At 38.8% G+C, this 13,636-nt stretch overlaps 1 protein-coding gene across 1 annotated transcript; it reads left to right on the top strand.

The window, feature by feature from the left end:
- Positions 1-3,299: 3,299 nt before the first annotated feature.
- Positions 3,300-13,609, top strand: LOC120556233 (very long-chain acyl-CoA synthetase-like). Its single transcript, XM_039795684.1, has 11 exons — positions 3,300-3,849; positions 5,043-5,252; positions 5,362-5,520; positions 7,761-7,885; positions 9,440-9,634; positions 10,150-10,240; positions 10,401-10,599; positions 11,625-11,722; positions 11,866-11,996; positions 12,233-12,409; positions 12,960-13,609. Exons 1-10 carry the CDS (start codon positions 3,366-3,368, stop codon positions 12,407-12,409), a joined length of 1,869 nt encoding a protein of 622 aa, XP_039651618.1. The 5' UTR covers positions 3,300-3,365; the 3' UTR covers positions 12,960-13,609.
- The last annotated feature ends 27 nt before the right edge of the window (positions 13,610-13,636 follow it).

The following is a 13,636-nucleotide window of genomic DNA, read 5'->3' as shown; positions in this document are numbered from 1 at the left end:
TTTCACAACCAAAAGACCTCAGTGACCTATGATATTACCTCGCCCGTTAGAAAGAGCTCTGGCTGATGCCCAAGGTTCAAAGGACAAGCACCGAGGAGGATGCTTTCATCTCCCAGTAGCATCATTCAGGCTCACAAAGAGAACTTGTGTACTGAACTAATATCTAATCACTAGGGAGAAAAAAAGATCCAAACAAGCAGATGAATACACAGCTGATATTCAAAGTGCAGTGATGACAAGAGTTCAGGAAGTTATTGCTCACAAGAAACTGTCAGACACTTAACCGCCCATAAAGCTGTGACCTGTTGAAGTGTTTTTTTTTTTTTTTTATCTTTTTACAAGATAAAAATGTGGCAATTTGTGAGCTTTTTCGGGCTGGTGGGCAGATATTGTAACCTTTAAACAGAGCCAATCCCTGTTTCCAGTCTGTATGCTAACTGTGTCTGAGGATTACACCTCTTAATCAGATTAATCAAAATTATTGATATATTGTCTGTGTTTTTGATCGTGTGCATTAAGTTATCTGAATTTTCCAATCTGTGACTCAAATTCAAACACAAGGATGGTCCCATTACCAGTGCTAGAAAGTAACTAAGAACATTTACTCAAGCAGCCTAGTTTTGTAGTACTTGGACTTTACTTTAAAATGTAGGCTACTACTACTGTAATACACTTAAGAGTGAAATATTGTACTTTTTACTCAATTATTTGACAGCCAGAGTAGATTCTTTTTTTTACATGAAACACACATACATTGAATACAATAAAACATAAAAGTACATTGATATCAAAAATCAGCATTGTTTTTAACTTTTTTAAACTCAACACACTGAAGTTAAAGGGGTGATAGAATGCAAAACCGATTTTACCCTGTCATAGTTGAATAACGACAGTTCGGTGGGTAAATAGGACATACATAGAAGCTCAAAATCCCATTGACACCCCTTTACTATGAAAATCTCATATTTTGAAACTGCCGCTGAAAACGGGCGAATCCCAACAAAGCTGGAAGTTGACGTCAACCTCCCAAAAACCGGAACCTTTGTCAGCCCATGGGTGTATTAAGAGAACGGTCACGCCCCAACATTTACATACTGCTACACAACTGACCTGAGATCAGGTAGTTTTCTGAATCTAGCTAGGTCCGCAGAATCTCTGCTATTCCATTACAAAATTCACTTCTGAAACTTTTTTTGGCGAGAAATCAACCATATAAAGCTCAAATATGGGCCGCTTTACGAAAATGGATGGATAATTGCAAATTTTCTCCGACTGTGTCGGAGTTTAGTGCCGGTGTTGGTGCTGCCTGGGTTGCTACATCCCCGCCCTGACCGCCAGTGTCTGCGCGAGCTTGTTGCCCGCCCAATCTTTTACCGCAGCCCGCAGGTTCCAGTTAATCTTATAATGGGTATGTGTGTTGAGTTATTTAAACAAACAATCAGGAAAAAGAAAAACGCCTCTTGTCAGAGTCTCATTGATAGAGCGCGGTGAGATGGAGTCCATCAATGAGAGCTAGCTAGCCTCCTCTAACTCTGACATTCACAAAAATACATTCAATTGAAATCCGAAATCGGACAAGTGTTAGCTAAGCTTTGTAAGACCTTGAGGAACCTATAATATTCATGCCGTGTCGAAATTCAAACTGTAAATATACTTTAGTTATGCGAAGAAGTGAGCAAGCTGCGATATTTCCCCATTGTAATGAATGGGACATATAGCAAGCAGCTGCTCGTCCTACCAAGATACTGCGCGTTCATAAAAATACCCTTAAAATCAAATCGGACACAACGGTTAGCTTTATAAGACATTGGGGAATGATGTTGTATAAGTGGCGTGACGAAATTCAAACTAAATATAATTTAGTTACGGCAAAAGTGTAGCTAGCTAGCTGCGGTATTTCCCCATTGTAATGAATGGGACATATAGCAAGCAGCTGCTCGTCCTAAAAAGACGCCTTGCGTTCATAAAAATGCCTTAAAATCAAATCGGACACAACGGTTAGCTTTATAAGACATTGGGGAATGATGTTTAATAAGTGGCGTGACGAAATTCAAACTGTAAATATAATTTAGTTATGGCAAAAGTGTAGCTAGCTAGCTGCGGTATTTCCCCATTGTAATGAATGGGACATATAGCAAGCAGCTGCTTTCCTACAAAGACGCCTTGCGTTCATAAAAATGCCTTAAAATCAAATCGGACACAACGGTTAGCTTTATAATACATTGGGAATGATGTTATATAAGTGGCGTGACGAAATTCAAACTGTAAATATAATTTAGTTATGGCAACATGTGTAGCTAGCTAGCGGTATTTCCCCATTGTAATGAATGGGACATATAGCAAGCAGCTGCTTGTCCTACCAAGAGCGCACCATCCGTAAAAATGCCTTAAAATCAAATCGGACAACGGTTAGCTTTATAAGACATTGGGGAATGATGTTATATAAGTGGCGTGACGAAATTCAAACCGTAAATATATTAGTTATGTCGGCAGCTGGCCGGGGAGGCCCGCCCGTGAGTGCAGTATCCACAAAGGGTGACTTCGCTGGGTATGGAGCCCGCGGAGGCTGCCGCTTTCTCGTCAGACTGTGTGGAGCTCCTAAAGTCCGACACGTCTTACCAAATTTGCAATTAGCCATCAATTTTTGTAAAATGGCCCATATTTCAGCTTTATATAGTTGATTTCTCGCTTAAAAAATTCTCAGAAGTGAATTTGGTAATGAAACATTGCAGTATCTGGAATATGAGATTCTGTCGCTTCTCTAATGTATGTGTATTGGGGATTCGCTCAACCAATCAGCGCGCGTCTCTAATGTCTGCGTATGGCAAGTCGCTCAACCAATCAGCGCGCAGCTCATCTAAATATTCATGACCATACCATATTTGGAAGAAAAGCTCTTGTTACAAATAGGGCCAAAACACAGGGATGCATAAGGGCCAGTAAAATATCAACCAGGCCATTTTCAGCCCAACCAATGTTACATACCCCATTAGGAGACCATAAGGAACAGTGTGAAATACCCTATATAATCATTCTATCACCCCTTTAAGTACTATGTGCTTGCTATTTTATTCTATTATTTACATCCTTTAACTTTATTGTTCTCAAAAGGTTACATTTTGGTAAGTTCTGTCAGCCAAAGTTTGACCACTTCCCCCCCCACACCTTTTTTGCAATTAAAACAGCGACACACTGCTGCTGAGCAATATTCCCATCAATCATCTGCATTTCAAATTATTCAAATATTTGACCGTGTCCATGAACTTAACCTACTTTTTGAGGAAAAGCTCCGCCCCACTGAACACAATCCTTATTTGCACATTCCCCATTTTTTTGCAGGGCATGTGGCTTTTAAACGAGAAAACATGATGGAGATGTGTTTGATTTCAGTAGGTTTAGCAAGTATCCTTATCATACCGTTCGCACTCAAAACTTTGTTCCCTTATGTTTGGATGGATATTCTGTATTTCGGGGATCTACTGCGGATTTTAGTGAAGTTTGTGTCGAGGCGAAGAAGGAGACCTTCCTTCTTTGTTTTGGATCGTTTCTTGGAGCAGACCGCTGCGCATCCAGACAAGCCGTTCATTGTGTTTGAAAATGAAAACTACTCGTACGCTGACTCAGATCAAATGAGCAACAAAACAGCCGACGCGCTTCAGTCTCACCCTGGGTATAAGCCTGGGGACACCGTCGCACTTTTTATGGGGAATGAACCCGCCTTTCTGTTTACCTGGCTGGCCTTGGCTAAATTAGGCTCTCCTGTGGCTCTTCTCAACCACAACATCCGCACCAAGTCTCTGCTGCACTGCTTTAACTGCTGCGAGGCGAACGTGTTGATCGCAGCCTCAGGTATGCATCTGCGTGCATGTGTAAGTGTGTTTAGGAGCAAAACTTGACTTAAAGTTATTGCAGTAAGGCCTTCTCGTCAAGGAGCTGTTGGCGTCAGCCATGCATTCAGATTGGATGTTTGATTTTTTTTAAAGGCTTTTAAAATAAATCCTTTATTTAACTTAAGTTCTGTCTTTTTAGAAGAAGTAGTTTTTTTTTTGCAAAATGGGATTGGCACAGTGAAAAAGCAATAATTCTAAAATCCTTAAATAGATAGGCTAGAAGTTCTCAAATTAAAGGGAAAATAGAAGTTTTATATTGCTATGCTTTTGTTTAGGGGAGTTTATCCATCACAGTGGGCCTAGTGACTGGCACAGCTGGTATTTCCAGTGATGTAAAGGGACTTGGGGAATTATCCTGAATACATCCACTGCCAGATTGATTTAACACAGTCATGTGGAGGAGAAGGGAATTATGCTAATTATTAAAGCTTTAGTGCATAACCTTTTGATATTAATGAACGTCCGTTACATTCAAGCCATTGTCAAATGAATTGATACAAAGCTAATTAAGACTATCAGCTCCACACAACTCTCTGTGCATTTCTCAGTGTGGCTATCTTCAGAAGATTGTGTCGTCCCGGGACTTTCGCGCACAGAAGGCTTGTATCATGTGGACGCGCCGACAGTGTTGTTGTCATTACTTAGAATTCCTCATGGGGGAGACAGAAACTATGCACTATAGCTTTAAGCCTAAATATGAAATATTGATCTAGAATGAGTTTGTATCCAACTGAAGTATAAAATGTCAAGCCTTCGTGAAAAGGGGGTTAGGTACAGAATTTCGCACAGTGGTTTGACAAGGCTCAGTGGGCATTTTTAAGGGTCTTAAAATTTGCCTTTCGGAGCAGCTTTTAACGGAGGCAGATGGGCAAACTGTATTTTTTTTCTCAAAGTACTGCAGTGCACATTGTCATTGTCTCTTGAACTACTCCCTAAACATTCACTGACCAGCTTCCAGCTTCTCAGTAACTGCTGTCCACACTTATAACTTAAAGGGAAAGTCGAGCCTGCGAGGTCTTGTTTGGCTTTAATCATACTTGCATTTTCTGTAAAGATGCATATTTCACTGCCAATAAGTGAGCCAATATCTGTATGATAATCTGAAACTAGTATCTAGTGGTTATGATTGTTTTATGGTATGTCCCTTTCTAGAGCTAAAGGAAGCAGTGGAGGACGTGCTGCCCTCACTGATAGAGAAGGGCGTCACCATCCTCCTGATAACCAAACACTGTGACACACCTGGGATTGAGAGCTTCTCTGATAAAGTGGACAAGGCATCAGACACCCCGCTCCCTCGATCCCTCAGATCACACATCACATACAAAAGTCCTGCAGTGTATATTTACACCTCTGGAACTACAGGTATCGGAGTGGCAGCGTTTGTTTTTCAGTTTCATTTGATAATCTGTTCCCACAACAACATAATATCAGTTCTTCAGTTTTGTGCTGTTTGTGTCTTGTTGTATTTCAGGTCTCCCAAAGGCAGCTGTGGTCAACCAGAACCGCCTCTTAACAGCTCTGGCTGCTTTATCTTCAAACGGTGTGATGTCTAGTGATGTCCTCTACCTCAATCTGCCTCTGTATCACACCGCTGGATTCTTTATCGGCTTTATCGGATCCATTGAGGCGGGTGAGGCCTGTAAAACAAATAAGACTTTGTGAGGGTTGTGTGAGATTCCTTGCATACCGGTGAATACTTACTGAGCTAACATGGAGTTGTTAGGTTGTTATTTTGAAATGTCGTGCTTTGTTAGATAAGTAGCTATTGTATCTCAGGCCAAACATTTTCAAATTCAGACTGCAGCAATAGGTAAAATTTGCATTAAGGGCTTTTTCAAAGTTCACTATACACATCGATAAGCTCACCACGTTAATTGTGGGCTCCAACGGCAAGCCAGTGATTTTTCAATGCAAGCTGCAGGTCACACTTTCCATCCTCGTGTAAAAGCAAACAGGTCACAGGTGAAAGATTTTTGCATCATAAACCAAACAAAACTGTAAAACCATGTAAAACTAAATGGTTTGACACTTAAACTAAAGAAAAGCTGTAGAACACAGTCCTAAAAAGTGTGTGAGTGCAAGCAGTGGCTGTCCCAGGAAATCTAAGCAGAGATTTGATGGATAATTTATGGCAGATCAGTTTTTGTTTGTCATAATACATTATTGACATACATTCACTGTCCAAAGAAAAACCATGTGTCTCTACTTCTTAAAACCAAATAAACCATTAAATGTATTGTCACAAAGGTGTGTAATGGAAATTATACATCACACATAATACACGTACAAACATGTTTGAATATCTTTATTGCACATGTAATCATGTTTAATTTCTACTATGTTTGATCAGTGGTGTAGTCTAATGTATTATAGTGGGTATACTGTACTGTATATGTATGGGCCTATATATGTGGGGGGTCTCGGTGTCTTACCCCAGGAAAATTTTGAGTATCAAAGACTTCATTTCCTGCGTTCTGACACACATTTTTATGCACCAATTTATGGTGGAAATACCTTTTGCGAAGAAAAAAAACATAGATGACAATTCAAAATCTATCAAAATTCTAATGGAAAGTATGTTGTTACATGCCATTGCACATTTTTAAGTGGTTTTATGGAAATACCGCATACTGCGTATACCTGTGTATCACGTAGACTACACCACTGCTCTGAATCTGCACCATATACTGTAACCCTTACCCACGTTAACCTTAAACTTGATGGATTAACAGGGTATCGTAAATTTAAAATTTGGGTCCATGGAATGTGCTTGACCAAAAAAGTTTTAAGTATAACAAACGCCAGGTGGCAAAACTTTTGTTAAAACCTGAAGAAAGGTTCCTCTGAGAGAAGTTGGCCTGTGTGTAAATGAACAGAAAGGGTCTAACAAAATTTTCATTGACAGCTGTTTTTCTTAGCTCATGAAAGGTTGACGTTTTGGAGATACATGGTTTTCACAGGACAACAACGATAGTTGACATACAATGATTCATCATTTTACAACTGTATTAAGGAGAAAAAAGTAAAAGCTATTACATGTCACAATGATCATATATTTAGGTGTTTTAGTTTAGAATGTGATCACGGACATGGTATCGAGGTATCACTTGAACCTTAGAGCTTATTATTATGCAGATTCATGACAGTGGCAGCCTTTTACAAGACCTTTATAAGATAATGAAGCCACAAAATTGCTACAAAATTGTAAACCAAATTAAACTTGTTTCCACACTACACACAAAGTGGTGCCTCTGCTCCTCCTCCTCCCTCTGGTTTTCCCGACCCTGTGGGAAACGAAATGAAAGAGTCTTTTGTCGCTGTGAACCAGTAATCTGAACAGAGTGGGTCAACCAAAACCAGATTACCTTTACTTTCTTAACTGCTTCGTTCTAAATAGGCGAAAGTTCACACTGCTATTATGTCTTGGTCCGCAGTCTGAGTAACACACATTTTAGGAGATTTCCAACACTGCTCCAGAACAATCACCGTCCTGTTGTGCAGTACATGTAGTTAAATGGAATACAGTTGGCATGAGTATGTCTTACATAACTTACAGCAAATTCAACTTTAACTTAAATCAAAATATAAATGGAGTGTAGAAATAACCCTATTGGTACAAATAATACTGGTGTTTACATAACAATTAATAAATCTTACAGCTGGAATGTTATCTTTGGTTAAATGGGCATCACCCGTATCTCTACTTTTTATAACTGAATATTAAAAATAATTAAGTTTATTAATTAAGTTGTGAACAGCAGAACTCACTGAATTGAAAAAATAAATGGAAATGAATCTGAATCTGTTGTCATCACACGTATATGCTGCTTAGCTTATAATCAATTTTATATTTGCTGTCTTATTTTGAAGGGTCGACTATCATTTTGAAGAGGAAGTTCTCTGCCTCTCAGTTTTGGGATGACTGCAGGAAATACAATGTGACTGTTGTGCAGTACATAGGAGAAGTGATGCGTTACCTCTGTAGTACACCGAAGGTAGGTTAACTGTTCCCAGCTTTTCACACAGTGTTGTTGGCAGCCATGCAGAGCTCTGTACTGCAAAACTAAACCTATTACAATATTTTAGCTTTCTTGAAGTAGGAATAATTTTAGTTTTACAGGTATTTGCAGAGTTTTAAAGTCTGATAGTAATATTTTGTAACTATTTTTGGCCTCTGCAGCACTGGCTTGATCTTGTGAAGGAACTGAAACACAAACCAGTGACATTCCTTTAGGGCTGGCTGAAGGTTATGGTCACCCACCCTCTTAATCAGGGGTGGCAATAATGCCTTCAGAGGAAGATTTTTTTGGACAGAATGTAATTGTACAATTTTAAGGGACAACGAAAATGTATATAATTGCAGTTTAATCATCTGTGGTTGTGAAAGAGCTGTCAAGATGTCATAAGAAAACCGTCATCCATGATGCCTCATATATAAAAATACCGCTCCTATAGTTTGACAAATTGATATATATTAGTCCAGCCCTATTTTATAACCTGTATCCATTAATTGAATGACTGCCATTTTTATTTAATTTTTTAATTACCTGATTAGAACTCAAAGAAGGCCATACAGGATATGTGGCTTGGCACTGCGGGCATCACGCCTCCTCTCTGCCATCTTATCTACTGTAGTGTAAAACTCCTTCGATCGAGACAACTGCGGAGACACTGAGTACTGTGAACTGGCTGCAGCAAGCTGCCATTGAATAAAGATCTAGTCAGAGATGACTTTCCAAATCAGTACATTCCCCACACAGCTGGCTTACCAAAATAGAAATCGTTAAATCTCAACTATCGGGTTTCAGCCTTGTGCTTCATTATCTGTAGAGGTTTGAACAGCATAAAACTATATGGATACATGTAAATATGAATTGCTGATATGATAAATAGCAATGTTTTAAAAGTAGCATTGCATACTTTTCAGATCTCTTATATAATATGCATCTGCTGTATTTATGAATACTGTAAACATTCTGCATACATGTATGACCATTCAGAGTATCTAATTGCATCACATGAAGAGCAGTCTCAAATTTACTGCGTGACCCTGTCGAGTGAGAGGAGTCTGTATCTGGTCACCACTAGGAATAGATGCTGACCTTAACTTAGGAAGACCATATCAGGTAACTTGGCAAACAAATTACCCTGGACTAGTAGACTTTAGGGTCACATTTATTACATTTCTTATTTTTAAGTCACACAGAAGTATTTTTGCTCGGGTAAACTGGTTTCTAATGTCAAGTTCTTACATATAGACAGGGATTAGCCACACTTGATCAGAGAGGATCATAATTAAGGGACTAATTAGATGATTGATGTCTGTTCATTATAAAGCACACAACATCAAATATGTGTGTGTTAAAACAAGTGTAGTCTCACACTTATAAAATGCTGACAGGTTAGTTTTTGACCTTTTGATGAGGTTTTCACAGTCAGGTGATTCTAGTACTTTTTTTTTAGTACTATTTAAATTAATTAGCTATCAAAACATGTATTTCTGTAGTGCTTGATCTATTTGTTTGTTCTATTTTTATGTGACAATGAAGAGAGAAAATGACAAGGATCATAAAGTAAGGCTGGCCATTGGCAACGGTGTCAGAGCAGAGATATGGAGAGAGTTTGTCAATCGCTTTGGGGACATTCAGATCCGAGAGTTTTACGCTTCCACCGAGGGAAATGTGGGATTTGTCAACTACGCAGGAAAAATTGGAGCTATTGGACGAGTTAACTTTTTTCATCAGGTAAGCATGAGATCAAAAAACATTTATGTTTCTGTTAACATTGTTTCTGCTATTAATTACAGCCAATTTGTTAGTGTGTATGTAAATATATATATATATATATATATATATATATATATATATATATATATATATATATATATATATATATATTTTTTTATGTGTATGTATGTATGCATACATACATACATACACACACAGTATATATGTATATATGTATGTATATATTTATGTATGTATGTATACATGTGTATATATATATACATATACATACATATACATACATATATATATATATATATATATATATATATATATATATATGTGTATATGTGTGTATATGTGTATATGTATGCATGTGTGTGTGTGTGTATACATTTGTTGGAATCACACATATGCCATATATTAGAATGTCATGTATGTTTGTCTGTCAATACATAAATAAATAACATATGTTTTATTCTGCTGCTGGTGTAAAAATGTATTGGGCACAATGTCTTTACTTCCTCCTGTAGAAGCTGTTTCCCTTCACTCTTATTAAGTACGACACAGAGCGGGATGAACCGATTCGAGATGCTAACGGCCTCTGTGTGGAGTCGCCCAAAGGTGAAGAAACTCCCGCTTAAACTTATACTTGCTTGATATTACATCTGGATCTTGTAGGCAGAGATTATTTATCACCCAAATCAGGACATTGATTATGTGACAAGTAGTCCATTGCTGGACAGTGGCAGTAAAAGACATGTCTCTTTGCTTTTGCTTTAAGGTGAGACAGGACTGCTGGTGTCGAAGATCACAGACATCGCTCCTTTCGTCGGCTACGCCCAGAATGAAGAACAAACAGAGAGGAAAAGACTTCGCAATGTTCTCAAAAAAGGAGATCTTTACTTCAACAGTGGAGACCTAATGAGGATCGATAAAGACAACTTCATTTACTTTCAGGATCGTGTAGGTGACACATTCAGGTACAGAACTCCTGTGCACCGTGATTTGATTTTTAAGCTTATTGTTGTTTTTTACAGTATAGTATCGTTATATACTGCAGTATCAGTCATATTATACAACAACAAATTAAAGACTTGAACAAATGCAGGATAATACATAACAAGGCCACTGACTTTTTACTGTTAAAGGTGAAAAGCACTTTAAGGAAAAAATAGTCCCTTTAAAGTTGGATTGCGGAACCTTTGTCTCTCACCATTGGCAGTGAGAGTAATTACACAAACTGTTGACGTGCTTAGGAAAAGCAGTGGGATTGGGAAGGTATTTGGTAATATAGGTTGACTGAGATACCATGTAACCAATCAGAGAGCCAGAATAAGCAGCTACATTCTGAAGAACTGCAAACCCCAAATTCATTCAAGACAATGCTTGGGATTCCACCAGCCATGACGCAGTACGTTCCAGAAGCATCCTAAAAGCGTCTCTCTGCTACAGGATAAATGACCAAATGAACTAAATCTGCAAGCAAAACGCTCTGCTTCTGTTAGTGAGTGAGCAAGGTTAGTTGACGAGGTTAGTTATGAGAGTCCCTGGACCGTCTACATCTGGTCCCAAATGCCGCTGCATAGCTGTTGACCATCTTATCCTCTGTACATTGACTTCCTATCAAGTTCAGGATTAATTTGAAGGTTCTTGTTCTATAGAGCCTTGCATGGTCAGGCACCTGTGTACATCTCTGACCTGCTGCATTCTTATATTACCAGAAGCTCTGACCAGGGCTTACTGATTGTGCCCCAGGCTCAACTAAAAACAAAAAGTGACCAGCATCCTTTCGGTGTGCCAGCGCAAGGAATGTGGCCACAGATACCAGACACCGCAACTCCGTTATACTGAGAAATACAGGGAGCTTTCCCTGGTGGTGATAGGCTTAATCAGCATGATCCTCTTCCTGTTTTAGTGACACAATCCATGATTGTTATTCAGCACTCTTTCTATTAAAACTATCATAACTCTATAGGACCGTTTTTTTTCTTGTTTGAGCCCACAGGTGGAAAGGTGAGAATGTGGCCACAAATGAGGTGTCTGACATCCTGACGATCAGTGATTGTCTCAAAGAAGCCAACGTTTATGGAGTCCAAGTGCCAGGTGACGTTCATTTCCTCTGTACATTTTACCTTACAGTATGTTTTATAAAAGTGTCATGACTTAGAAATGGCAGAACATTGAAGAGCGACGTTGGTAATGAAATGGTAAACAAATGCTGTTTCAATTTTGTTTTGGCAATGTAGGGCATGAGGGGCGGATAGGGATGGCAGCTGTCACTGTGAAGGAAGGTGCCCAGTTTGATGGAAGTAGAATATATCACCATGTGGTTAACTACCTGCCTTCATATGCCCGACCACGCTTTATAAGAATACAGGTGCGTTTATTTCACTCTTACTTTTGGAAAAAACGGTGCATTCAATTTAAATAAATAAAAATATTTGACAAAAATTGTTCTGTTCTCAAACAATGTAAATAACAAAGATTGTTATGCAATGTTTATGCTACCTTGGCAATACAGACAACAGAATATTTTCCTGTGTTAGCAGCATGTGAATAAAAGCAGGTGATGATATACTGTACCTGAGTGTTTTGCACTTTTCTTCCATCTAGAATGCCGTAGAGGTGACGGGGACTTTCAAGCAGATGAAGGTGAAGTTAGTGGAGGAGAGTTTTGATCCAGGACGTATCCAGGACCCTCTTTACATCCTTGATGATAAAGAGAGGAGTTACGTTCCGCTGAGATATCAGATCTACAGCTCCATCATATCAGGAAACCTCAAACTATAAGTAGGCTCCTAGGGTTCATCCCATTACCATATTCCGCATCTTCGTTTCCCTCACTTGTGTCTCTTCCTCGCATCTTAGCTTCACCCTCGTAAGATGCGAGGATGAGATGCAAGGACAGAAGAATCCTCATTTGGGAAATGGGACATCCTCATTCACTTAAGCATCACTTATGGCGTGTGCACAGCTGTATCACCTGTCACTGGGCTTAACGCGAAAGAAATCCTACATAGACCCTCTACAATTTAGTTTTATGTCTATTGAAATGAATTGATCAATCTCTTTTTATTCATGGATACATCATTAAACAAAATACCTACACGGATAGCCTTTGTCTGCCTTAAATAATTAGTATGATGAAATAAATTGCCAGTGATACATTTTACAGAACTGTAAGCACTTAAATTTGTGAAGTAGTGCTTGTCCCGCCATGGCTTGTTTATTTTTTGCCAGCTGGGGAGCTGGGGCTGGAGCATTTATACACGTGTAGCGATATAACAATTCCACATAGCATAGGCTGCACTCATGTTCTCACTTCAATCTCCTCCGGCAGCCTCCTCTCTTCGAGTCCTCAGAGCGCATTAAGGAATTGGGACGTCCTTCAAGATGGCGAGTCTCAATCAATTTCCGGGTCAAGTGATCGAGGAGTCGAGGAGAGATATTGGGATGAACCCTTAGTGTTCAACTGTGCAGGCTTTTTAGTCTGGCTGCATTGATACTTTTAATAATGAACTTCCAGCTCAGTGACCAATCAATTGTTAATATTATATAACAATCATATTATTGTGTGTAGTAAAATAATGGGGAGACATAAACATCGTTATTAAAAGCAGTAGATGGGAATCGGAAGTGTAGGATTCATTTGTAAGGATTTGTGTCAGGGGCCGGAGTCAGCCTGCATGCAGGGGAGGGCGTTTGATAATATAAATGACATATTTACTGGCAAGTGATAATATAAATAGTTGATCTACAAGCATGAGGTTTGCTTTCCAGTATGAGGACTGCTGCTTTTACTTCATTCAGTCTAATAATGGTGTTGAGAAGCATTGCTGTATGTATGGATAAACAGATAGTGTAGCTTAATGAGATGCTATTGGACTTTCTCTTAAAGGTAGTATGTACTTAACATAATCTTAACATAATGTCTTGCTTATGGGAAAGACACGAGTAACATGTAATGGTTTAAAAGTAAAAAAAAAAAAAGTATAACAGGACCTAATACGAATTGTT

Source organism: Perca fluviatilis, chromosome 3 (genome assembly GCF_010015445.1).
Source record: "Perca fluviatilis chromosome 3, GENO_Pfluv_1.0, whole genome shotgun sequence".
Classification (NCBI taxonomy): Eukaryota; Metazoa; Chordata; class Actinopteri; order Perciformes; family Percidae; genus Perca; species Perca fluviatilis.
Note: the sequence above shows the minus strand (reverse complement) of the source record. Positions and strands in the feature narration are given on the sequence as shown.